This window comes from Carassius gibelio, chromosome A4 (genome assembly GCF_023724105.1).
Source record: "Carassius gibelio isolate Cgi1373 ecotype wild population from Czech Republic chromosome A4, carGib1.2-hapl.c, whole genome shotgun sequence".
NCBI lineage: Eukaryota > Metazoa > Chordata > Actinopteri > Cypriniformes > Cyprinidae > Carassius > Carassius gibelio.
The window spans coordinates 27,368,508-27,395,475 of NC_068374.1; the positions used below are offsets into that span (position 1 = coordinate 27,368,508).

General features: G+C 37.2%; 2 protein-coding genes, 1 long non-coding RNA gene and 1 other non-coding gene across 14 annotated transcripts in view; 1 reads left to right on the top strand and 3 right to left on the bottom strand.

Moving 5' to 3' along the window:
• Positions 1 to 1,954: 1,954 nt before the first annotated feature.
• Positions 1,955 to 2,095, bottom strand: LOC127981782 (U4 spliceosomal RNA). The gene has a single exon (XR_008160427.1). It is a non-coding gene; the product is annotated as a U4 spliceosomal RNA (small nuclear RNA).
• A 7-nt stretch (positions 2,096 to 2,102) lies between these two features.
• LOC127975499 (uncharacterized) lies at positions 2,103 to 16,667 on the top strand. Its single transcript, XR_008157534.1, has 2 exons — positions 2,103 to 2,152; positions 16,256 to 16,667. It is a non-coding gene; the product is annotated as an uncharacterized LOC127975499 (long non-coding RNA).
• LOC127975475 (ATP-sensitive inward rectifier potassium channel 8) lies at positions 4,577 to 8,521 on the bottom strand. Its single transcript, XM_052579603.1, has 2 exons — positions 7,490 to 8,521; positions 4,577 to 7,082 (listed from the first exon to the last, which is right to left on the bottom strand). The coding sequence occupies exons 1-2, from the start codon at positions 7,840 to 7,842 to the stop codon at positions 6,182 to 6,184; spliced, it is 1,254 nt and encodes a 417-aa protein (XP_052435563.1). The 5' UTR covers positions 7,843 to 8,521; the 3' UTR covers positions 4,577 to 6,181.
• The window catches only part of LOC127975440 (ATP-binding cassette sub-family C member 9), a 34,940-nt gene continuing 17,346 nt past the window's right edge, over positions 9,375 to 26,968 (bottom strand). For 2 of the 11 annotated variants that reach the window (XM_052579512.1, XM_052579501.1), the window contains exons 19-40: positions 26,542 to 26,580; positions 26,329 to 26,364; positions 25,559 to 25,660; positions 24,308 to 24,392; positions 24,061 to 24,141; positions 22,360 to 22,497; positions 22,085 to 22,210; positions 21,678 to 21,777; positions 21,073 to 21,595; positions 20,895 to 20,964; positions 20,554 to 20,711; positions 19,767 to 19,859; positions 19,409 to 19,511; positions 18,537 to 18,638; positions 18,312 to 18,432; positions 17,339 to 17,469; positions 16,377 to 16,455; positions 14,708 to 14,816; positions 12,926 to 13,029; positions 12,559 to 12,692; positions 11,954 to 12,016; positions 9,375 to 10,847 (exon numbers count right to left, since the gene is read on the bottom strand). In XM_052579512.1, the coding sequence (XP_052435472.1) occupies positions 10,710 to 10,847; positions 11,954 to 12,016; positions 12,559 to 12,692; positions 12,926 to 13,029; positions 14,708 to 14,816; positions 16,377 to 16,455; positions 17,339 to 17,469; positions 18,312 to 18,432; positions 18,537 to 18,638; positions 19,409 to 19,511; positions 19,767 to 19,859; positions 20,554 to 20,711; positions 20,895 to 20,964; positions 21,073 to 21,595; positions 21,678 to 21,777; positions 22,085 to 22,210; positions 22,360 to 22,497; positions 24,061 to 24,141; positions 24,308 to 24,392; positions 25,559 to 25,660; positions 26,329 to 26,364; positions 26,542 to 26,580 (2,635 nt within the window). In that variant the 3' untranslated portion in view covers positions 9,375 to 10,709. Of the gene's footprint in view, positions 10,848 to 11,293; positions 11,459 to 11,953; positions 12,017 to 12,558; positions 12,693 to 12,925; positions 13,030 to 14,707; positions 14,817 to 16,376; positions 16,456 to 17,338; positions 17,470 to 18,311; positions 18,433 to 18,536; positions 18,639 to 19,408; positions 19,512 to 19,766; positions 19,860 to 20,553; positions 20,712 to 20,894; positions 20,965 to 21,072; positions 21,596 to 21,677; positions 21,778 to 22,084; positions 22,211 to 22,359; positions 22,498 to 24,060; positions 24,142 to 24,307; positions 24,393 to 25,558; positions 25,661 to 26,328; positions 26,365 to 26,541; positions 26,581 to 26,968 lie in introns of those variants that run through there. The other 9 variants (XM_052579535.1, XM_052579524.1, XM_052579589.1 and 6 more) reach the window with 7 other exon arrangements.

The window sequence follows — 26,968 nt, forward strand, 5'->3', positions numbered from 1 at the left end:
CACTCCATATTTCTTTAATTCATCTCTTAATTTTATCCATTGATTTTCATATTTCACACATTGGCTAATCACATGTTCTGCTGTTTCTTCTTCCATTCCACACTCACACATACCTGATGGATGTTTTTTCAATAAATGCATTGTTTTATTCAACCCAGTATGCCCCAATCGCAACCTCGAAATAATTATATGTTCTCTTGTATGTCTACCTATTGATTTCATTCTTCCTACCACTTGTTTAATATTGTATAAATGACGTCCCTTCTTCCCTTCATCCCATTGTTTCTGCCATTCCTTCATAATATTATTCCTTATTTTTGCTTTACTTTCAGCTTTACTAAGTGCTACTTCCATAATTCTATCGTGTTTCAGAGCTTGCTTAGCCAACGCGTCTGCAGCTTCATTCCCCTCAATTCCCCTACGAGCTGGAATCCACATAAATCTGATTTCTGTTTTTATATGCTGAAGTCTGAACATAATTTCATACATTTCATATACAATCTCAAGTCTGTTATTAGATGATAAAGACTGTAGAGACATCAATGAAGATAAACTATCTGAACATATCACAACCTTGCCAATTTTATCTTGTTCAATCCACTGCAATGCCGTTAAAATAGCTAACAACTCACCCGTAAACACTGTTAGATGATCAGAAGTTCGTTCTTTAATATTTATCTTCAACTCTGGAATAGTGAATGCAAAACCAGTAAGAAAACTCTTAGGATCCTTTGATCCATCTGTGAATACTGCTATAAAATATTTATATACAGACCTTAGTCTATCATCCACTATCTCTGCCCAGTTGCCCTTCCCTTTATGTATTTTTATGCATGTATCTCTTCTCCACACGACTCACACTCATCACTTTATGTCTTCCTACCTCTTTCATTCTACACACCCTTTCTCTTTGTTCTTCATTCATACACATCATGAGTAAATTCCCATATCTCAAAACTTTAGCCATCTTGACATCTCCAATCTGATTTTTCAATATTGTAATCAAATTCACTGGACTCATGTCATGTAGCCTACTCCCTTTTCTTCACTAAATCTAAGTATTACCTTTAACTCAGCATCATCCCCCCTCCATATCATCTTTTTAACTTTCTTTGACCCCACTTTTACACTCGCGCTTCCCCGTTTATCTTATTTCCTGATTAAACTCCATATGATCTTCACTCTCTGTTTCACCAGATTCCCCCCATTCTGGCCCATTCACAGCACAGATTGCTTACCTGTCGCTGCTATCACAGCTTTGCCGTGTTTTCCCATCTCTTTCAATACAGCTCCTTGTCTTCTCTTCATTAAAGAAACGAACAGCCGATGAGACTTTGTCATTCTGTGTGAAGTCCTAAAGATCTGTCAGATATTTCAGAAATGTTAGCACGCTAAAAGTTGACGCTGCTGAAGTTCCTCAAGCAAACACGTTTGTTTCGCCGTTCTCACTCCAACCTCGTCTCGTCAAGTCAAAACCGCTACCACCTGGCTTCCTCTTCCTTATCTTCTAACGCAAGCTTGCATATCCTTAACGTTGCATTGCTGCCATCTTCTGGTTCTAGTTATTTCCCATATACTTAAGTCATCATATCCTTGTCACGAGTCCCGTTTTAGTCAGAAAGCAAATCAAATATTACATTCCTTGTTCACTCCTGCAGCAGTCCAATATATTCTTTACTTCACGTCATTTATCATATTCAAATTAATCACAATAATAATTGAGTTGAAAAGAGTGGATAACACTCGCAGATTATAATAGTCCCGAAGAACTTGATTACTAATAACTCAATTTCAGTTAAATCTTAATATTTGTTTAATAATTTATAATCCAAACTATAAACAGCAATATATAATTTTCCTGTTCGATAATTATTATGACTGCATCCAAAGAACAATTAAATTACCTCCAGGGTTATAATGTATATACTGCTTCTATTTTTCACTGTAAAATCAGTCTCCGTAAAGACCGTCAAAAATTGCCAGTGCCGACTATATTTCAAGTCGTCACGGCGGGGTATTGGGTAAAGTTTTCAATTAGCAATAATCGCGCCTCGGATAAACCTCATAGGCTACGATACTGCCACTGCGCAAAGCTAACGATTCTTAGACCAGAGAGGGGTAGTCACCAAACAACACACCAGTTTCATCGATGGTGAGCGTACTTAACTATTCCCACTTCCACATATAATATGGCTGCGTATGTGTATATGCAATCGAAATGCTACAGTAGACATACGTTGTGAAAAAACAAGCGTTTTTATGCACGTTTTAAACAGAAATAAAGACTACTGTTTTACCCCGCGCAGTGCATGCTGGGATAAGCAGCCGTTTTCAAGTATAGAGGTCGGGATCGTTGCGTCACGTCGCAATGCATTGTGGGAATCGCGGTACGGAAGTAGATGTACTGTATAGTAGGCATTAGGTAACGTTGGTCATTTGGTCATTAATTTTGATTATTTTTTGGAAAATGGTTCAGTATTGCTGTATTGTGAACTGCTGTAATCGGTTTCATGATCGACAGGGCAAACGCCTCGTGAATCATATTAGTTTTCAACATTTTCCTACTTGGAAAAAAAACACAAGGTGTCTGAAATCACCAAGAGGCGTCAGATGGCTTGGCTCGCCACTGTACGGAGGGAAACCATCACCTTCGATAATATTATAATACATAGTTATGGTGAGACATGTTGTGTATGGTCTCTCTCTCTCTCTCTCACATACACACACACAAACTCAGACACAAACACATTACGTTTTCTCTAGTTTTTGGCCAGTAAGGGAGTCAGTTTAGTGTCTGTATTTTTTGTTTAAACATTTTCTTTTGACCCAATCCTGAACTTAATTTGCTTTTTGATATTTTTGTGCTGACTGTATTTAACAAATTTGAACAACTTGTTTAAAAAAAAAAAAAACTGGAACGAACTTCAAAATAGGAAGTTAAGCGTCTTGTTTTGGTGAATGGTGGGTTGTGTCTGAGGTGAATGTTCGTCAATATTATACCGGATTACAGAACTACCGGAGGAAAACAGTGGATTTTTGCAAGTAGGCTATGATAGGTGAGTAATTACTCCTGAAGTGTAACGAACCCGCATAGACAAGCTTCATAGCTCGCAGAATCTGATAAGTGTGTGTGTGTGTGTCACCACTGATGCTTGGTTAATGTTAACATTTCCTTAGTGAAAAAGATTGTTTTCTCCACGTTTAATTTGCAGATCCATTTATGATCTGCAGGTGAGCCTCCAGTGACTTTTTAAAAAGTGAAAGTGACATTTTTAAATTGATCGGAGGTGTAAGCGCTCACTCCACAGACCCGGTAGGATAAATTATCAGGGAAACTGAGGCTTGGTAAACTTTCATGTGTTCATAGGGATCGATTCCGCCTACAACCTCTTTTTTTTTTTAAGTAGCGTTGTTTGGCTTCATTATTAAGTTTGTCCGTATAGGTATAGGCAACTTTTTTTGTCACGTTCTATAACTTTTTCTGGAGACTGGCTATTATCTTATTACAAACCTGCTTTGCGATACCTCTAAAATGGCCGCCGTTACCCACAATGCACCATTCCATGACGTCTACGCCCGAGCTCTATACCAAGAACAAAGTGCCACAAATACTTTAGAAGTGTCATATTATATATTTAAAAAGACGCATACGCAAATAAATAAATTTGTTTGCAGTTAGTGGCAGTGCTATGCAGTGAGTCCTTGTTTCTTTTTCACATCTATTGTGTGAAGCTTGCTATCAATGCCAGAACTTCAAGTGGATGCCAGAACTGCAAGTGGGCACCAGAGGGCGGTATTTATTTAAAAATAATGATCTCCACTTGACTATACTTAATTGTGTTTGATTAAAAGTGTAAATATGTGGGCTACGTTTACAATATAATAAATAATACGCATTAAAATACGAATTAAACACACTCGCCAGTAAAATTGACAAATTATCATTCGAGTTGGTGCAGCTGATGATTCAGTAGCTTGTCACTGGAACATCACGTTATCTTTTTGACATGTTGCACAATATAAAACTCGGTCTATAAACGTAGCTGTATGTGTCGTCATATCGTGGAATTGTTCTAACAATATTATTCGGAATGTAATAACTTATTTAAACGGTTCAGAGCACTAACTTTCGGGCCATTCACCATGTTCACTAAACGCTTGACTAAGTTAGCCCGTTCTTAAATATAACACAGCACATAAATACACAACACGCGCATACTTAAAAACGAATGCAATTTACATCAACAATCGCGTGACGTTTACCTGCCAGACGGTCAGATAATAAACGTAGATGTTCTTGCTAGTCGCAATGAAGCTTGGAGGAAAGTTTACTGCTGCTTACGTCTACGTCTGTAGTTGCAAAACAAACCATCAGAGGTCGCCAACACATGCAATTTCTCCAGATCTCCACCAGAGGTCGACATGAGCACTTCACCAGCATCACAATCACAATTAATGATTTTTATTTGCTTCTTATTTTTTTTTTCTAGTATAATTTAAGCTTTAACCTAGTCAATGCATATGGTTTCATTTATAGAGTAAATTGAAATAAAAGTCCCAGAGCTTTATTGAACACATATGCCATTTATTTCAGATCAAATGAAAAAATAAATGTTGTTTATTTAAATGTGAAACATTGTCATTGTCGTGCTGAAACAGAAGTACACTTAAAAATAAAGTTTCTTTATTGGCATTGATGGTTACATGAAAAACTTAATATCCACAAAAGACATTCCATTCCACAAAATGTTCATTATAGAAGAAAAAGGTTCTTTTGATATAAAAAAAGAAAAGAAAATCCAAGTGTTATGTAAAAAAACAACAACAACTTACATACATCACCAGAGGTGAGTCTAATGTTCAGTCATGACATTTTAAAATTACAAAAAGAAAGTAAGAAGAATTGTTCACAGTACAATCTGTAATATGCTTTTAGAAGCCAGATAGGAAATTTCTGTTTCATGTTGACTAATGTGTCTAATTATTTGTGGAGCTCTCAGGAATTACACATTATTTGAAGATCATTATTTGAGCCTGGTTTCTCCATTTCTGTCACAGATGGAATTTGGGTTCCATGCCACTGTTGCTCTTGAATCAGTGATGAACTGAAAAATTTACTTTACTGTTGTCCTCTTGCGTTTTTGACACACTATTTTCCTGTTTAACACTGTAAAGCTGCTTTGACATAATCTGTATTGTATAGAGAAGTATAGAAATAAAGGTGACTTGACTTGATCAACAGTCATGCAGGAAACCAATCAGAATCAAGGCCCTGTCCCAAGTGGCAAACTTCTTATGAACTTGTTTCCCAATCCTGTCCCTGGAGACATACCAACACTACGTTTTTGAACTCTACCTAATCAAACACCCGAATCAACTCATCAGTTCACTGGTTGAGATAAGACTCCAAGACCTGAAATGGATGGGTCAGATAAAGGTCACATCCAAAATGTGTACTGCTGGTGTGCCTCCAGGAACAGGGTTGGGAAAAATTGCTTTAGGGTGTCCCATTGATTATTTTACTTTTCAGAAGATTGCTCGCTAGTGCACCCTTTGCTGCACTATGCACTCTCGATGCACACTTCTGCTGAGTGGTCTAAGGAGAAGACCACAAGGGCTTAGGGTCTCATTTGGGACAGGGCCTAGTAATCCTAAAAACTGTGTTTTATTAAGGTTGGTGCCAAACCCAGATTTTTTTTTTATTTCAAGGGCCCAGTATGCCCAGACATGGGACATAGAGAAAGACATGTGCCTGCAAGGTTTGGTCCATTCTCAGAGATGAGGAACTACACTCTGGGCAAAGCAAGAGTGGAATTGTTGCGGTGCAACGAGTTGCCCTTGCACACAGAGTTATATGACACATGAAGTTAATCTTGTGCAAAGAGTTGTGGTGCAACAACTTACTCTTCTTGAGCATCTGGATCAGGATGGAGGGTCCTCGTCCAGCTTGTGGCCAGTTCAGCACGGGGTGGCCACCTTAACCATCTTCCCAAACTTTCAGTAGTCCACTAAATAGCTTGTTCTGGTGCATTTTATTACTGCTGGAGCTAAACTCTGCAGAAAAGTGGATCTTGTGGGCCAGAGTTGGGAATGATAAAAAGAATGAAAGAGCTTGTCAAGGACCTAGAGAAAGACAAGGACTTAAAGAAAGATTGGTGCAAATCACTAAGCTGTCCTTTTGTCATGTGACTACTAGATTTGGTCCACCCTCTGGAGTGAAGAACTGCACTTTGGGCACGGCAAGTGTGGAATTGTTGCGCCGCATGGAGTTGCTCTTACGCATAGAGTTGTTCCGGCGCATGGAGTTCCTTTTGCGTAAAGAGTTCTGTTGTGACAGCTCACTCTTCTGGAGTGTCTGGATCAGGATAGAGGGCTTCTCGTCCAGCTCGCGGGCGCTGCAGCGTGGGGTGGCCACTTTGACTGTGTTTCCGAACTTTGAGTAGTCCACAGAGTACACCCCCTCTTCCTCGGTCACTATAGGTACAAATCGGTGGCCCCACAGGATCTCCTCAGTCACGTACGAGGTGCGCGCTTGAGTGGAGATGCCCGTGGTCTCCACCACACCTTCCAGAATCACAATGACCTCCAGATCGTTACACTGCAGCTCCATCGCTGAGAGATCGTACAGTGGACTGTCCTTATCGATGACGTGACATATGATCAGGGGCGCCAGCAGGAAGATGCTGTTGCTGGCAACGGCACTCTCTGTCTGGACGTCGATCTGGTGGATGGGTATGACTTCGCCCTCTGGAGTAGTGGTCTTCCGGACCACTTGGAGGTGCACAACTGCGTTGATGATCATGCTTTTACGCAGATCACCCACCCGGATCATGAGGCACAGGCGGTTGTTACGCACGGCGATGACAGCATGGCGGCTGAAGATGAGGGTCTCGGCGCGCCGATGGGACTGGGCAGTTTTCATGAAGATGCAGCCCAACATGACCGCGTTAATTATTAGGCCGATAATGTTCTGTAATATGAGCAACATGATGGCTGTGGGACACTGCTCTGTTATCATACGCCCACCAAATCCTATCGTTACCTGCACCTCGATGGAGAAGAGGAAGGCAGAGGTGAAAGAGCTGGAAAAGATCAAAAGAAAACAAACAAACAGTTGCAGGCTTCTAGAACTATTAAAATAATGGGAATAGAACAGCCAAGTAATTTCTCACTATAGTAACAATATTATCCACAAAAATGAAATTTCTATAATGATTTTTAAATTATTCTTCCATTTGTTTTTTGTTTTTTTAATTAAACATTTTCTGATAACTAAATATTTTCCAATATAAATGTTTTAAATATTATATGCCAATATAAATCTTTGTTTTGATACAGGGCATAAATATTTGGACAGTTTATTAAAAATAAATTTAGCAACATAGTTTGAGCATTATTAGTCTCCATGCACAAACAATGAATTCAAGACAGATTCTTCTCATGTCATGCTTCGCATTTTTATCATAACTAACGATTTAAGCACACTCACTTGACATTAGTGACACACTGCTCTACGCCAGGTTTACGGTTAGGGTCCAGATCCCCGTGCGCAAAGGCCACTAGCCACCAGAACATACCGAACAGCAGCCAGCTGCACAGGAACGTCATGGAGAAAATGACCAGGGTGAAACGCCATTTGAGATCCACCAAAGTAGTGACCACGTCCTGCAGGAATCTGCCCTGCTCGCGGATGTTCTTGTGCGACAAGTTGCACGCGCCGCTCTTGGCGATGAAGCGCGCTTTGTTCACGCGGTCCCTGAACACGGGTCTGCGGTGAATCGGCGACAGGAGCGCCGGGGAGAACGCGAACTCTTCGGGAATGATGCTTCTACGCGGCAGCATTATTTGAGCACGTCACTGCGAACGGTCAGGGAAAAAGGCTCTCCATTCAACTACTGTCAAAAGCGCAGCTCCAGCTCAATAACCATCCTGCATCTGCCATCTAACTCTGTTCGACTAGCATAAACTAAAGTTAAGAAACTTATTTTCCATCTATCAGACCTTAACCCGGGTTCTTGTGTCAGTTTATACAGTAAATACCAGATTAATAATGAACGCACTCACCGCGTAAAGGCTTCAAAAAAGTATCTTTATGATGATTGTGCTGCGCTCTTACAGGACTTACACACATGGGCGGTACATCACTGTCCTGCTGTTTCCGACAAACATTCACCCTGGAGAGAAGAATCTAAAACTACTTTAAAATATCTAACTAAATCTGCCCTTTTTTACGGCTTAAAAATTGTGAAAATATGATATCTTAAGATAACTGCAGTCGCAATATAATTGCAGGTCAGCAAGTTTGCAAGTTTGAAAATTTTAAATAGAGGAAAAACAAAACACAAAACAAACAAAAGAACAATGTGTGTATCTGTGATAGTGTAACGCAATTAGTTATTGTATTGCGGGTTTTTAAACTGGGGCCCGGAGACACCCGAGGGCCGCAAGAGGGCGCTAGGAACACTATACGAAAATTGATTTTATTTTATTTTTTAAATTGTAAAACAGGCTATATTTTATGTAACCGGTAACTTTGTATACTTTTGTTGAGATTAAATATTCGACATATTTATGGAATACATATAATTTTGTTTCCTGCTTTCTGAAGACAGTAAAATTATAAGATCAATTGTGAATGTTTTCTTTTACTGCCAGCCACATTTTTTTTACAATAAAATAATAGTAATTAACCCAAATGTGCCAGTTGTTTTTTTATATTAAAAAAATACTAAATAATAATCCTTTCTTCTATGAGACATACACACTTAAGAATAGTTGTGTAAGGAGTTTCTCCTCACTGCTATCTTTAGCTGCTCACTAAGGCAACGTTTTCCGCAAAAATGCTTCGAAATGATATATGAAAAGTGCTGTACAAATAAATCTGCACTGATAGGTTTATATATCTAATTTTATCCTAAAAGAGAGTAAGATACAAATACGCTGTCAACTTAATATAAAGTAAACATTATCCAGATATTTGCTTTGGCTTCGGTAGCTATGTTTCCACAATTTAAAAATCAACTATTTATTTGTTATCTTTATAATATCACACTTAATATGTTTCTCTCACGTTAAAAACGGGGTTCTGTGTATGGAAATATAGGAACGAGGCCAGATAGCACCATATTTGGAAGTCCTTGGCATCGATTTACGTGAATTAGTCTAAATGTGAACAGAAGGGATCGCTGTGTAGCGAACTATATTTTTTCTACCCAAGGGACTTTGAAGTAATGCAAAAGTCAAATGTATTTTTTTTCTCACATTTTTTGCGTTTAATAAACAGTTTTCATTTTTAGAATTGTTTTACTGTTATTTCGTATATTGTTTACATGTTTCGCTGAATACTAGGCCGATGCAAAAGCAATCAACAGAGATAAGCAAACACAAAAAGCAACTTTTATTTTCAATTCTTGTGTGAAAATACACCATAATGCTTAAGGTACAAATGCCATATTAATTACATATGTACAAATAAAACTGTCAGTCCATCATTACTAACACGAATATACCTGAGCTTAGCGGTAATTGCAGAAACACTTTAAACGTTGCTGCTGTTGGCTCGCAATGAAGTTTGATTTTTGATTTTGAAGAATATATCTGCTCAAGTGTGACATCACAGCTTACTGCAAATATTAATCAGATCTCCAGCCCGGACAGTCAGCGTGCAGTGAACGGAAAGATTACCAATGCAATGTATAATTTTACTGCAGGGACAGAGAGTCACTTACAACATAATTTTGTTTAGGTCATATTTGCTTGTTACTTCCAGAAAACAAAGCGATCAGATAAAGAAAGCTGAAGGTTAAAAGGTAAAAATGAGCTGAGGGTACAGACTGGGGAGAGAAACATAGGACGTTATGTGTACAATATATCGACTGGCTGTACAAAGATAGCAGACTCGTTTTGACATCCCCATAATAAAACGTCAGAGAGAAAAATCACATGGTTTGAAATTATTTTTAACTTGTAGTGTATTTGAAAATCTGTAGGCCTACTTGCTTAAAGTAGCCTATGCATAAAAATATAATGTAAACATTTTATGGTGTGTATATTAGGGCTTTCAAATCTGATAATTGCATCCAAAATTAATGTTTTTATTTATTTATTTTTTTACATAATATAGGCTATGTATGTGGAGTGTATAGATTAATACATACATATTTGATTAAGTAATAAGCATAGAGGAATACTGTACAAAGTATAAAATACAATCAGTTTTGTATTTAGGGTATGAAGAACACATTAGGGTTTATCTGGTGGACATTGCAGGACTCCCAGAAAGCGTGGGCTATCAATTCTGTCAAGAGTGCATCACAGGCATGTGAGGGTGCAGGCTTTGGGGAGCCAGCTATATTTGTCCTTCTTCCCTAAATCTGTATCAGCAATGCACTTCAGACAGACAAACAAGAGTGTCAGGCCTCAGCCAAACAGACAAGCTCTGTACAGTGTTGGAACTAATCAAAACACAGTAGATAAATGCGTATTGCTTATGCACTTCAGAGTACATGCATCATCAACTTAGAAAAAGAGCAACAAAATGCTAAAAAATACAATTTATAATACTGTACTTAGCGTTCATATAAAACAATGACAGTTCAGAGTCTGTGTTTAGTCCAGTCCTTTCTGATGCAACTGCCAAAAATGGCTGTCTTTTTTTTATGTAAGGCCTTAAGTGGTATAAACCAATGTGGTAACGTAGATGAGTGAGTCTACATGTCGGCTTTGACGAAGGATGCAAATAAGCCGTCCTCTTGTTCCATGAGAATCTCAGGTTTTCCATACTCCATGATGCTTCCTCGCTTCATCACAATAACTAGGTCAGCTGTCAGGATAGTGTGGACACGATGCTGTGGAAAAAGGGCACAATCAAACCTATTTCTATTAAAGCATCACCTTAGCTGTCGGGAATGTTTATATATATATATATATAGTGCTGTGACAAGGACAGAGTCAGTTTTCTTAGGATACCTGGTGAGGTAAGGGAATTTTATGTCATGTTCTAAAAAACAGTCTCACAACACCTTTACTGTGGCTATTTGTATGTAAAAAAATTTATTCATTTGTCAAACCACAGGACTATGCAAGTAAACGAGAGAAAAAAAAAGGTTTTTAAAAAATGTGAAAGATAAATGATGATCAGATGAAATCTAAAATATAAATGTTGAAAAATAAAAATCCCTAGTCAAATCAGTAAGCTGGCTTTAGAATAGGTTTGGTGACTGTGAGGTGAAGTGTTCTAATAGGTTGCACACATAGGAAGCTCTTGGTTACCAACCAATGTGCCAGGGCGGAGTCATCTAGGGGCGGATGCAAAGCACAGTTACTTGTGCGTCCGGACTAAGATGCTGAAGAGGCTGTCCTTCAGTGCCAAGAGGTTAGGAGCACTGTCGCTTTCTACCAGAGTCCCAGATTCAAACACCAGCACCTGCTCCGCCTCCAAGATGGAGGAAACCAGGTGCTGTGTCAGAGGAAGAGAGACAGGTGGAAAAAGAAGGAGAAAGAAGAGAAGAAAAAACGTGATGAGGGTGAGGAGCGGAAAATGGGTGAAAAAGTGCAGCAAGCCGAGCAGCAGACAGAGATCATGCATTTATTCAGAGCTCAGTCAAGTTCTGTGGCAGTTTACTGGATGCATTTAAGTGACACAAACAGAGGCAGAAACGCCATTTTTGTGTATCTGTGGCTCTGATTGACAGTTTTCAGTACAAATGTGGCTGCAAGCTAATAATATTCTTAAGAGCCAATGTGTTAATGCCAAGAGATTGTTAGTGACTGATTGACAGCTGTCAGAATTGGTGGAGAAAGATGAGAACAGAGAAAGGAGTGAAGATGTCAAAGCCTGGACAGTGTTAAAAGTCCTTTTTTACTTTTAAAGATCTATTTCTCTATTGATTTGAGTATTTCTGTGCCGGTGTTGTTATTTAGACCCACTAAAAGTTTACATATAGTAACTTACTGCTATAGTGACTACCGTCCGATCAGCAAATGCAGTCATCACCACTTTCTGAAGAATATTTTCCTGTTGAATTGACCACAAAAGACATTTTAATGCCAAATTAATATAATACATCACTTTATGCAAGTAAAATGTGTTGAGAATATTGCTTATAAAGGTTTAGCAAATTATATAAAATGTAACAGATGTAAATTTGTCAAATTTTACCAAATTTAATCTTTGGTAAACTCATAATTGTGAGATAAGAAGACATTATTAGGACATACAAATTTGAAATTATTATATAGTAAGTCACAATTATGAGATTCAAAGTAAAAACTATGAAATACTAAGTCAAAATAATGAAATTAATGTAAACTATGACAAAAAACGTTGAGATGAAATGCCATAATAATATTAGAAATCTAAAAGCTTTGTCGTAATTAGGGTTTTTTTCATATATTTTTGTAAATCTGACTTTTTATCTCAAAATTTCGACTTCTCTCAAAATTAAGGCGTAGTATCTCGTAATTTCGACCTTTTATGTCATAGTTATGATCTACCAAGTCATGATTTTTCTCTTATGGAATGGAAGTGGTCTTCCATAGATGCAGATGTGGTTGTACCGTGGCCATGTCTATAGAAGCTGTCGCCTCATCCATAATTAGGATGCTGCTTTTGCGGACAAAGGCCCGGGCAAGACAGAAGAGCTGTCTCTGTCCCACGCTGAAATTCTCCCCTCCTTCTGTCACCACAGCGTCTGGGGAAAGACATACAGTACGTACAGCATGATGCTTTACAGCTGTTCAGATTTACAAAATATCACTTTTAAATAAAATGGAATGTTTCGGGTTATCATTAAAAGGTCAGAAAATTCCAGCATTTCATTGCAATAGAGAATTTCCACTTGGAGTCAAAATCATGAGGTAACTGACATTATGGTGTCCAACCAATCCGGATAACGGGTGAACAGTTGGAGAGTATCATTCTTACCCAATCCCCCTGGAAGTGCTTTCACCATATTCTTTAACTGGGCAATTTCAAGCGCTTCCCAAAGCCTGTCATCAGTGCAAGTGCACTCGGGGTCAAGATTTAACCTAAAAATGCACGTGTAAACAAAAGCACACACACAAAGAATTAGCAGCCATTCAGTTTACCAAAATAATTCTCAACGTCATCTTGTTAAAAACCAGTAAAAAAAAATGAAAGGAGAAGTTTAGCAGAATGTTCATTCTGCTCTGTCTTACAATGAAAGTTAAAGGAGAATGGGGATGTCAAGCACCATAATTTGAAAAAAAAAGCACCATAAAAGAATCATAAAAGTTGTCCATATGACTTGTGTGCTACATTCAAGTCCTCTGAATAGTCACCTTAAGTCATATGATAATTTTGTTTAAGGAACAATATTGATATTCATTAATCAATGGTTATTGATTGTTTTGTCACGAGTAACTGACGTTTTGACATACAGTATTTTAAAAGCTTGGTGTCAAAAATGATTTTTTTTTCTTTTATTCAACAGGGATGCATTAAATTAATCAAAAGTTGACAGTAAAGATTGCATAATGTTACAAAATAATGTTTTATATATAAATATTTCAAATAAATGTTGTTCTTTTGAGCTTTCTATTCAAAGAATCTTGCAAAAAAGGTATCATTGTTTCCACAAAAATGTAGCACAGCTGTTTTCAATACAAATGTTTCTTGTATACTAGATCAGCATATTAGAATGATTTCTGAAAGATCATGTGACACCGAAGAAGACTGGAGTAATGGCTGCTGAAAATCAGCTTTGCCTTCACAGAAATAAATAATATTTTAAATTATTTCACAATATTACTGTGTTATTGTAATTTGGACCAAGAAAAAAAAAAACATTTACCAAGTGCTTGTTTTATGGAAAAGAGCAGCTTGAACATTCTTCAAAGTAACTCTTTTCTGGTTCCACTTAAGAAAGATGTGGGACATTATTAGCTTGAATAAATATGACAGAATTAAAATATTCGGATGGACTATCCCTTAATAAAAACAAAACACTCAAGGGTCACAGTGTTAAAGCACCCAATGACCATAAGAGAATATTACGTATTCACACCTGTTTTTGAAACACTGGGAAATGGATCCTGGCTACAGCTTTTTCTTTTATGGCTGTACATTTTCCAAAATTAAAATCAGGAAAGATTTGCTGTACTAATAACTCGTACGCTCTGTCTCCTGGGACCAATCATCCATTAGGCCTGCTTTGTATAAACATCATCATGACAACAGCTTGCCCAAAACCATTCCCAGATGACTTGTGATGGTGGTTCAGTTTTATTTTCTTTCTTATCCCTTGGAGGCCTCTTTAAACAAACCCCATATGCTCACTGTCTTCAGAAACAAACATGACACTTAGTCTCCGTGAGAAGTTGAACATATTGAACATCCAGTAAAATAAATACTTAACACTGTTGGAAAAGAAACATATAGAGGAAAAAAATACTTAATAGATAAGAATGTATAGCTTATTTAGAGAACAGCAGATTTATGCAATGCCAATATATTGGAACGTCCCCTATTTCAGATCCTGGGGGACCCTGTGTTTTGTAAATGATCTGTGCTTATGCGGGACCTCTGATTAAAATGTCAGGCAGGAAGTGGAGTGTTTGGTCTTGGTCCTGGTCTTGTCTGTTTGAGTCAGTTTAGCCTCAGTGAGTGCATGTGAGGTGCATGTGAGCTACAAATGTACTTTTTGTCTGTTTGTATGCTTGAGGGAGCATGTTTGCTTGTTTATACCGAATGGAGCCGCTGAACAGCACTGGATCCTGTAGAATGATTGACAGACGGGATCTCAGGGTTTGGAGTGGAAGCTTGCAGATGTCAATGCCATCAATAACAATCTTTCCTAATAATAATAAAAAAAAGATTGTGACATACACGATTTTGAACAAGCTTTTATTTTTATATTTTAATTGTTCTCTGTATTTCACTTGAAGTTTTGGTAATTTTGTTGCTTCTGTCATTTTTTTTATGTTTAACCTTCATTTATTTTGATTTCAGTTAGTTGCCAAAGAAATCCAATTTCTCAGTTTTGTTTGTTTTTAAGTCGAAGCTTTTCATTTAATATATATAAAATACAGTATATTTATTGATTTTAAGTTTTTAAAACTAACTTTTAAATGTTTAACTAACAATAACAAGGATGGTTTATATTTGATATTTATCTCATTCATTTATTTTATTATTTTAATAATTTATTTTTACTATTATTATTATTTTATTTAGTTTTAGTTAACAATAACACTGGTTTATGTTATATCTAGCTTATATTATTTGAGACACTACATTGAAATTAATATTTTATTTCATTATTGATATATATATATATATTTCTTTTTTACAAAGATGTGATTTTAGCTAACAATAGCATCTTTGGTTTATATTTTATATTTAGCTGATATTCACTGCACTGAATATTTGATTTTTTTATTTCATTTTCGTTAAACCATTTAAAAGGTGTTTAAAAATTGTGAGAAAAATTGTCATAAATCACATAAAACATGCACTTTCCATTATATATCAATTTAATGTCATAGGAATGCATTAGTTACCCAGATTTTTAAACTTTAAGATTTTTCACATTAAAATGTTTCATCTTTCCTTGAAGGATTGTTTTTATTAGTTTTGGGCATTCAGGTCAGTTTACAATGACTTTAAAACATAGTGGTCTGTAGTGGATATCAGGAGACCAAACACAGCTCGTAAGATTTTCATTTTAGCTTTATATGGAAGTGAAGAAAGAGTCTGTGCACTTCTGATTTAAAACATCTCTTACAGCCTTGCTCATGTGTACAAAACTGCGTGACCTGTTTGATTTGGCTAAAGATTTATTTTGGCTAAGAGAAATATGGTAATGCTGCACACTGGATAATATGATAAAACTCATGGAGAAAATAACTGTGATGTATTTCTGTTTGTCATAATAAAAACAATACCCTTAAAATAACTATTTAGTTATAACTGTTATTTAGCATTGCCTTCTACTTCTTTTTTTATTATGAAAGAAAAAACATTTTTAGCATTCAAATGCATTAGTGAACATGTACTAAATATATTGCATCATCAATAATGACAGTAAGACTCAACAGATATCTATGGTTTATGTCTAAATATAACATCATGGCTGCTTGTCAAATTGACAATAACCAGAAGTATAAGCACAAACAACACAGACAGAGAAATAAATGTTTCTAGGGTAAGCAGCTGAGGACATTTAAAATAGCTTTATCAAAAATGTCCATGGCTTTTCTTTTATATTTTCCTAACTATTTTTTTCTTCTCTAGGGATCCACAAGCATCAGCGTCTCCCCAGCAGTAAGCCTGACATACACCCGAACGCTGTAATGCTCAGCGTAACATAAGATTTCATTAAATAGAGACTTGAAAGTGTCCTGGGAAGACCTACCGTCAAAAACATCCACCATGTTGAAAAAGGCCAGAGACAGCGAAGACTTTCCACTGCCTGTTCTACCACAGATGCCCACCTGGGACAGAAAGAATAAGACGTAAGCACTTGACACAGCCTGACATTTTCAGATTGCTTTTGTATAAACATGTTCAGGGCTGCTGTTCTCCTAAATTACACAAACTAGTGCGGACAGTTAAAGTTCCCATGTCACAATAAGAAGCTGTCATGCTTGTATATTGAGAGCCAGGGGGCCTCCTAAAAACAAGACTAATAAAGTGGATGATGGGCTTTTGCTACACTGTGTAGTTGATATTCAGGCAGAGATTAACTGTGGTTTCACAGAGCACTGAAAAAATTAACACCACAGTGACCAAACCTCAACTGAGTGTTATGTGCTGCAACAGTTCGATCGGTATCAGGGCTACCAAATGCTTAATGTCAGCTTCGGTTGAAGGTTGTGACATCTAGGACCTTATATTGATACTTTTAAGGTCAACAGACAACATACAATACAGCTTGAGGGTAATAATAATGTTTATTCATTGAAGTTTATTAATTGAATATAGTTTTCATGTTAATTTTTAGTTTAAATGTTAGTATTTATATAATGTACTTTTATCATTTTTATTAGTTTTATATATATATATATATATATATATATATATATATATATATATATATATATAGCCTTCATTTATTTTATTTCAGTTTTAGCAGTTTTAGTTAAGTAGTTCAGCTTAAACATATTGATTATATTTTGTTGCCAGCACAACATTTAAAATTTCTTTAAAAATAAGAAAAAAAAACATTTGGATAAAAAAATATCTATATTTAAATTATTATTTTTTTATCCAATTTCTTTTTTCTTATTTTTAAAGAAATTAAAAATGTTGTGCTTGCAACAAAATATAATCAATATAATCAAGAAATAATTTTTCTGAGAGTGGCTTGTTGCGTACCTTCTGCCCAGGGTTAATGTGTGCATTGACGTGTTTGAGGACAGGTTTGAGCATGGTGTCATAACGGACACACAGATCTTGTATCTTGATCTCACCATGCTGCGGCCAGTCTTCCGGTACCTGTGAGACATCTGAAATTAAAGTAGTTTGATCGTTATTTTATATATTCAACAGCTAGGCCAATATAGTCATGCTATAAGTTACAAGAGCAAATCTGACATTTCCGACTGGTCATGTGATCTGGAGGCATCATTGCATTTATGTGCACATCATTTTAGTACTATTCATTTCTTTAGGCGCAAAAACTTTTTAAGGAGAAAAAAACGTACTGCCCCTTTAATTTTCAAAGCATGTTTTGCAAAAGATTTTCATTTAAAGAATGGTTAACTACAGAATGTTCTTTCCTGCCCAGTCAGTGGATTAAGTGCCGCCACACATGACTTTATCTGAGGAGAGTATAAAGTAGACATAACACTAATACATCAGTGGCAACAAAGAACCAGAGCACTGCAAGTGAGCACTTTAACAAGCTGCAATTAGCACAGCTATATATGGTGATCAAATGTCAGTGCTTAGTCTCATGCCTACTGCTATCCAGCTCAGTTTTCCATTATGTCACTGAGGAGATGGAGAATAAGACATTTTCTGAGGCTAACAGTGGCACTAACATGATAATGCTAAAACTTCTTTTTCTCAGGGCCTACATCTCTTGAGGCGAGTTTAGATGTATTGAACGTCCCTTCGTGAAGCTCTCAGTGGTTTGTGTCGGGTCACTCTGTCCTAGTGCACTACAATGTAAGGAAACGCACATGTAGCAGCTCTTTGGAAGCAAGAAAGCTGGAAATGGGCTTCAATCTAGTGAATCTAAATCTTAATTTAGAGACAAAATAATACTCTGGATGATTATCGAAATAAATGTATTCTTTATTATTATTAGAAAAGATACTAAAAGTGTCAGGGAAGGATTTATTACTCATGGATCCCTCATAGTTCTCAGATTCTGTGCTCAGGAAGCTGTTGACTTTCTTTACTGCAGCCATCTGGACCTCCAGGTCCGCCAGATTCCTCACCACCCAGTTCAGGTAGTTTGTCACCTTAACACAAAGCATGTAGAGGACTTTTAAGTGCTTTTAAATCACTGATGACCACTGCTGCATGCTAGAAATTCAATAAAGCTGTGTTTGAATGGATAACTCACAGTGAGGGCATATGTTAGACCAAGTCCAACCAGACCAGACTGAGATGAGGTCCAGATCGCTGCAACTGATGCAGTGAGGACAATCACGGCACCCAGATAATCCTGAGAGGAAAAAGTTTTACTAGTTGATAATAATATTAATTAAATGTTACAATTATCTGTACCAATTTGGTTACTAAAATCATTCTGTGCATGCTTTTTTTTAAAGAAAAACTTAAGTATTAATATAAATATTCTTGAATTCAATTTAAAAGAGTATCTCATGAGAAAATGTAACTATTTTAGTGCTTTAAGATAGTTCTTTCATTTAATTTTTTTACAATGCAATCATACAAACACACACACACACACACACACACACACGCACACACACACACACGCGCACACACACACACACACACAAAACATGAAGCTCGACCCCTAACACTAAGCAGAGTGTACACATATTGTACAAAAACATTCAAATTCTTGTACAACTTCATATGAATTAGTCACTACTATGGTAAAATTTTAAGTAATTATGAATTGCCATGAGATCGTGTTGATATTTCTACATTAAGTAAACAAGTAACATTTGAAGTTATATTTCAATAAACGTTTTTATTTTTTTGTGTGGTTATTTTAGTGTTCAGTTTCTAATTTCTGTCTTGTGTTTACTTTCACTGAATGTTATTTATTGATTTATATAATTAATAGACCAGCAAGATTGTAATTTTGAACATTACATGCATTTGAATTTGAAAGTCAGATGATTTCTTTACTATTTCTACTACAGTATCATTTTGGTAAGAAAGTGCAAGTACTTTTTCCCCTAATATTTTTTTCTTCAGATCCAGCACCTCTGAAATCCATTAAAACTCAACTTTACTCACAGTTCTGACCTCCAGCCACCGGTTGGCAGCAGAGAGAAACAGGTAGGCTGTGTTGTTGGTGTCCGTTAGCTCCAACATCCGCTGCTTAAAACGAGCCTCGTGCCTGAAAACAGAGACCTTTAACTTTGTGTCAAAACCATTTATTACGTGATGCCGAACCATGACCAACTTGAGCTAACACAGCTGTGAAGGATGAGAACATTCAATTCATTCAAGTAAACACTCTGGAGACTTAATTCTGTTCTCACTCATATGCAACTGCTTAGTTCTGCATCCAGTCTTGGAAAACGGAGAGAAAGAGAAAGTGTGGTTCATGCAAACAGCCACGTGCTTTTCAGAAAACCCACAATTCACTGACCTGAATGCTCGAATAGTGGTGAGGCCCTCTGCAGTCTCAGAGAAATGACAGAGAAGAGGCAGCTGAGTAGAATCATCGAGATCTTGCAGATCTCTGAAGGAGAAAAAGAGAATGACAGCAACATACAGAGTGAACAAGTCAATAGAGTCTGGTTCTGGAAGAAAAAATGTAATTTAAAAAAATCATAGCTAAATTAAAAGTATTTGATTCTGACTTTTTAAAGAATTTTTTTCAGTAGTGAAATTAGACTATTGTCTTTTAGAGCTGGTTTAGAGCAGAATTGTCTCAATAGTTGAGTTTCCAAAATGTATTCTTTTTTCCTGTTTATCTCTGAGAGGCTGCTTTGAAACAGTCTGTACTGTATAAAGCACTGTGGAAATAAAAGTGACTTTACTTGTGGCATACATCTGAGTGTAACAGATAGTAGTTGTTGATTGGACATTGCACGCAAAAAAATTAATGCTGGCTTACAGTCGATTGTAAGAAAGTTTTAATTTAAGAAAACTAGATGATTAGAGAAGTCCAGCATATGTCAAAATCTGTCTCTTTCACCATAAGATCAAGAGATGACATCTTTATTAAACATTATGAAGTAAAAAACATTAACTTAATTAATTAATTAATTAATTAAAGTTATTTTGACATGTAGACTAAAGTTTGGTTTACTTAACACAGTTAAAATAATCCTATACAAAGTACTTGAGTAGAGATAACATTTCCAATGTGAAATCCAGAATTGAATCATGTTTAGCCAAAGAGTGCATTCACCCTTCAGTGAACTACTTACTTGGAAGCAACCCGAAAGTACTTCTGAATGAAGTAGAAGGCCACCATGAGGGGCACCAGTGCAATAAGGAAAGCAGGGGTGACAAAAGCAATGACTCCGATTGCTGAGAGACATAGCAGAATGGAGCGAGTGAGAGACTCTAGTGTCTGGGGAATGTGCTGTGGAGAGAGATCGAAAAGAGACGCACATTAGCACACACACGCCACATTCTTTATCTCATTAATATGATAACGTTGCCTGCTGCAGCACTGAGGTCACATGTTTGTGTGGAAACCCAAGGCTGCTCATCTCAGTGGGAAGCAATGTACTTGGCACTTGAATCAGACAGGGCTTTCTCTCACCTGATCGATGATGTTGGTGTCCGCTGAGAAACGGTTCAGGATTTGTCCAAGTGGGGTGACATCAAAGAATCTAACAATGATGCAAAAGGACAATTTATAATGATGCTCCTTGTTGAATCGATTTCACACTGTCTCTACTCGGCTTTCAAACAACTGTAGGTTTCATCATAATGTGTACCTGATGGGAGCGTGAATGATCTTGTTGAGGAGGTTGTGATGGAGGTTTGTAGCTGCAGCCACTCCTAGAAACTCCACGGTTAGGGAAGTGATAAGACAAAGTGCTATCGCAGCTCCACACAGGATAATAAACACTGGCACGTAGGAGCGATGCTGTAAAACACCCAAAGAGCTCCACTTCAGAATAACTATAATGTACAATATTAAAGACAACATTTGAAAGAGGAAAAGGCAGTGATGGGTCACCTCAGCGATCTGAGCGTCATCATTCTTTGTGTAATTGGTTGCATTGACAAATGGATCGGCGAGACTTTGGTTATGCGGGTTTGAGGATGTCCAAGCTGCTAGCCAATAGTCGATGGCCACCATAACCGAGTGCTTGGCCAGCTTTGACGACACCATCAGGAAGACCATGAGGAAGCCACCTGAGGAAAGGTAACGGCAGCACATCTTCCATGGGATCTTAGAACGGCGGCTGGTGGTGGTGGACATGTTGTCATCGTCATCCTCCTCCACCTCCTCCTCTATGAAAAAGATGTTCAAGATAAATATATATATATATAAAAAAAGAGGAGATGTAGGGCTGAAATTTTGATGAACAATTACCTTCATCCTCATCGTCAGTCTGGCTCTTTGCCTCTCTGGAATAGAAAGCTCTCCTCAAAGTCTTCCTCTCCAGAATGGTCTGACTCTCCATTTCAGTCTCCTAAAACAAAGCAACAGAAACATTTTTTTTAAAATCTTTCTTCAAAACTGGTGTCTGTTCATTATTAATTTAACATTTTTGTTTTGTTTTAAGCCTGGAATGCACTACACAACTTTTGTCCAGTTTTTTGACAAGTCAATGATGGTCGCCATAAGTCATAGCCAGTCTACAGATTTTGGGTGGTCAGAGTTAACAGAAGAGTTACATAACATATGATTGTTCTCTGTAACTATTCAAGACTTGGCAAATGTGTTATGCCTAGTGTTTTAAAAACTTGAAAGTGAGCTGGGATTTAAAGCAGAAAGACCTTTTCGAGCTCCTGGTCTTGTCTGTTCATCAGGGTCTTCCAGTGCTCATAGAGTTCCACATCATAAGTCTGGATGTCCTTTAAGGTCCCCTCTCTCAGCACTGAACCGTCTTTCATGGCTATTATCTACCACCCAGTGAAATAAAGACAAAGTCAAAATCCATTCGTTTTTTCATTATTTTCAAGTGATGTATCTTTAATTACTCAAAACATTCCCTTTTTCAGAGAATCATGAAGAACTAGCCTTGAAATGTCAAAGAAACCCCAGTAGTTACCCAGTCAGCATGGATGAGGTACTGCAGCTTATGAGTGACCAAGACCACTGTCCGTTTGTCATCCTGAAGGAACTTCAGTATCCCCTCCTGCATCAGATGATCACTGAGGTGGATGTCCAGGGCAGAGAACGGGTCATCCTATGGGTAAGCAAACCCAAATCTAGGGTGACTACTTAAAATAACCATTTTTTCTTAGTGTGAAGAACATCTAAATAATAATCGTTTTAACTATAAAGAAGCTTTTTGTGCAACGGATGTTAAAGGGGGGGTGTAATGCTATTTCATGCATACTGAGTTTTTTACACTGTTAAAGAGTTGGATTCCCATGCTAAACATGGACAAAGTTTCAAAAATTAAGTTGTACGTTTGAAGAAGTATTTCTGTTCCAAAAATACTCCTTCCGGTTTGTCACAAGTTTCGGAAAGTTTTTTTCGAGTATGGGTCTGTGTGACGTTAGATGGAGCTGAATTTCCTTATATGGGTCCTAAGGCACTTCTGCCGAAAGAGCGCGCGCTCCTGTATAGCAGAGCACTGACTGAGAGCACAGATTCATTCACTGATCAGAGCGAGAGCGTCGCGAAATGTCACAAAAGGAGTGTGTTTTTGGTTGCCAGGGCAAGACAACCCTGCACAGATTACCAAAAGAGAAACAGCATTAAGGGACCAGTGGATGGAGTTTACTTTTACAGAGCATCAGCGGAGTTGTGCAAGTGTTTTTGTTTGTTCCCTGCATTTCGAAGATGCTTGTTTTACAAACAAGACCCAGTTTGACGCCGGATTTGCATATCGTTTATTTCTTAAGGATAATGCAGTCCCAACGAAAAAGGGATCGTGTGTTGGAACGTGTGCGGTGAGTAAAACTGCTTCAATATATACCGTTTCAGTACATACCACATAGAGATGTCATTGATCATAAATATACGTTGAATCTGACTATTAGCCATGGTTTGTTTTGGTTGGTTTTTTTCCTCAGCTTCCAAACGCTCTCAACACAAAAGCCTACTCGCGCTCGTGATTCTTTAGCTCCGCCCACACGTCACGCCTCCAGCCGGTCGTGTTTTTCCGGGAAAAATCGGTACAGACTATCTTTCTCTTATGAATATAATAAAACTAAAGACTTTTTGGAGTTATGAAGGATGCAGTACTACTCTATAGGTATTTAAGATTAACAGGATATTGAGTGAAAACGAGCATTTCACCCCCCCTTTAAAGGTTCTTTATGACACCGACCTTTATTTTTAAGAGTGTAGATAAAAAAGAAATTACCATCACAATTCAGAAAGCTGTTCAGCTGCAGAGAGAATCTATTTCAATAGAAGTGCACTTTAAATGTGCTTAAATCACTTCTTGACTGACCCGAAAAGACATTGAATCAACCCTGTTGACTTTCTAGGATGTCAGACATAATGTGACTCCAAGCAATAGACCCTGGAATGAGGTGAATTCATGATCCTGTCCAGAAGGGTGTGTGGTTATGTACAATAATCCAATAACAGCCCTTACACGTCACTGTGTTTTCTGCTATCACTGCCACAACTTACCCTGTGCTATCATGTTTAGTTAAGAAATCTCTTCTGGCCAGACAAATTTAATTAAAACTGTGGTCATTCATAATACTCAAACAGTGTGGTAAATCACTTGTACAGGGAGGAGGTAAGACACTATCATGGAGTTATTTGTATTGGAAAACTTGGTTCCTACCAGGAAAACAATGTTGGTGTTCTGATATAGAGCTCTGGCCACACAGATCCGTTGTCGCTGACCACCACTGAGATTAATTCCCTGTAGGATTACAACACGCCAACACCTGTTAAACACTTTTGATTCTGATGACATAATGTAAAAGTCATGGTAGTCTCGATTACAGCTCTTTATTTGATTAGTATCACAGCAGCTGAGGTCAGAGAGCTGGTCTCAAGCCCAGACACAGTGCACAGTCCTGTCTTACCCGTTCTCCGATTTCAGTCTGGTCTCCAAAAGGAAGGAGGTCGATATCTGGTTGAAGCGAGCAGGCATCAATCACAGCTTTGTATCTGTTCAGCATATTTAGAGTTTAAAAACATAAGAATATTTCTTGAAAAACAAAGGCTAGGAATCTTGAACATAAGCTCTCCAGGGAGTAAAAATTAACAATGTCTTCACCCAAAATTTCCACAGACTTAAACCAACAAATTAAACGAACAAAACTTGGAAATGTGGTGCAAGCACTGACAGATTTAAAATCAAAGGGGTGTTAAAGCTTTAACCCGTAATGACAAGTTCACAGCACTTTTTCAATCATATTGACCTTAGTAAGTGCAGTCTCCAATTTCATTTCCACAATATTGCATACTTCAAGTAAAAAGGTATATTCAATGACTAAAAAAAATAAGAATAGGCCTTTAATTTATCTATTGAGATATCCTTAAATGTGAGCATTCTCTAATAGAATGCCAAAAAATGTGCAACATTAAAACATTGCAGAAAGGTTAAAGGAATGTAAGCTCAACTGTCATGCACAAACTAAAATATATTCTATTGAGGCAATTAAATTATTGATTTAATTAATTATCTCATATGGGCTAAGTTTCATCATTTCAAGTTGTAATTTGGTTTATGATACAATGTCCTTTTTTTAAAGAAAAAATGTGTATCGATCAGTTGTCACAAGGCAGGAACATTCTTTAAAAAAAAAGTAAATAATGCCAGTTTTGATATTATGTTGGCTTTATGATGAACAAATTAAAAAAATCTGAAACTCATAAAATCAAGTAAAAAAATATGTCAAAAAGAAAGATGCTGTTCTAATAAATGGAGATTAAATATTAAATTCTAAATGAAGATCTAAAGTAATAGGTGTATGTTCCTGAGTGAAAATGGGTATGAGAAAAAAATGATGAAGTCTTGATTTTATCAATTTTATCCAAAACAGTTATGTAACATTAGAGCATGAATGCAAATTCTGGGGGTAATTAAAAAAAGAAAAAGAAAAAAAGTGCACCAGTGATTCATTCACAATAAGACCAGGAATATGCATACATTGCACAAGGAATTATGCCTTGAAGTAAATAAGGTCCATTTTGATTTTATGTTGACTTTAAAAATTAGAAATGAGAGTTGACAGAAAAACGAAATAATTGTGACAAATTAAATAGATGACAAAAATGTTCTAAAATGATAGCATTTTCCACAGTGAAGTATGAGATCTTGTTAACCTCACCTCTGTTTATTGAAAGGACTTCCAAACGTGATGTTTTCCTCTACAGTGGCGTTGAGCAGCCATGACTTCTGCGCTGCATAGGCCACAGAGTACCTGTTTTTACTGAGCCATCACAGGATGAGAAACAGAATAAAAGGAAACAGTTGATAAACTGGAAATGTGGAAAAACACACTCAGCGTGCCATCAAACCAAGCAATAATAGTTCTGAAATGAAATGAAGGGGGGAAAACCTTGTTAATGATGAGATTAAAGCTACAGATGAAAGAAATGCAGGGAGCCCTTCACTGTGAGAGCTGATGGGTGTCTTTAAAACATTTTCTCCTGCCCATTCTTATTCATAGACTGCTATAAGTAAGCCATTTCTAGGTTCAGTTCTGCAAAAAAATTGACTTTAAATGTTGGCCCAATATGGCAAGCTCCGGCACAACCAATGAAATCAGAACCCCAACAATAAACCTCACGATATTGAGGACGACTTCCTCTTGTCTGTTTTGCTTTCCATTGGAGGGGACTGGCTGTAACAAAACCAAATATTGTTTGAAATCAATATCAGTACAAGAAAACCCCAGTGTGTCCAAGAGAGGTGAAGACTCCCAGCATTTTTACTTTATCTCACTTTTCACTGCACATCACACAAAAATAAACATTGCGACCCATTATATTTAAGCCAGATAAATGTAAAGGGATAAAATGTATTGGTAGATGAATGCATGGGGTGGGGTGTGGGGGGGTGATGCCACATCTGCTGAAAGGGTTCGCAATCGGGTACCTCGTTTCTTCGTGAGACAGGCCGGTGTCTTGCCCGCTGTAAGTCGGGTACATTACAACACGTTATAGCTCAAAACAGTAAAACGGATCTAGTTAGCAGCTAGCAAGCCTGTAATCTTGTTACCCTGTTACAAAATGTCCTCAGTGTTGGTTTATAGGTCATTGTTGTGTGGCTGTGTAGCATGTAAGCATGTGAAGACCCCCGGTAAAATACCTTATGCTCCCATCGTAGAGTACCTCATAATCAGGCAGCCTGATTGTGCACACCATTGGTGAAGAGGACACAGAAACACACACATACACGTGACTAGAGTTAGTGAGTGCATCAGGATGTGTGTCGTTCTATAAAAACAATAACATACTCTCCTCATGAGGTGAAGAGTTATAGTTTGAGCAATACATGCTCTCCAGAAACTGGTTTAGTGATATATAATTAGCATTTTGTTTTAGCTGGAGAGTAATGTCATTGTCATTAGAGAACTTAAACTGGAAAACGCAGACCAACATTCATTGCACTGTTCGCAAAGACCGTAGTACATGGCAAACTGAGACTGAATATATGACTTATCAAAACACAGTTCAACTGAATATTGCGAACTGTCTTAGATTAGTTTTTATTAATGTGAACTGAATGCAAATTT

What these genes read in the sequence shown, in the direction of transcription:
- LOC127975475 (XM_052579603.1), bottom strand. Translation starts at nt 7,842, where the DNA reads ATGCTGCCGCGTAGAAGCATCATTCCCGAAGAGTTCGCGTTCTCCCCG. An exon ending in CAGTGTGTCACTAATGTCAA is followed by an intron (nt 7,083 to 7,489) that starts GTGAGTGTGCTT and finishes GATCTTTTCCAG; the next exon opens with CTCTTTCACCTCTGCCTTCC.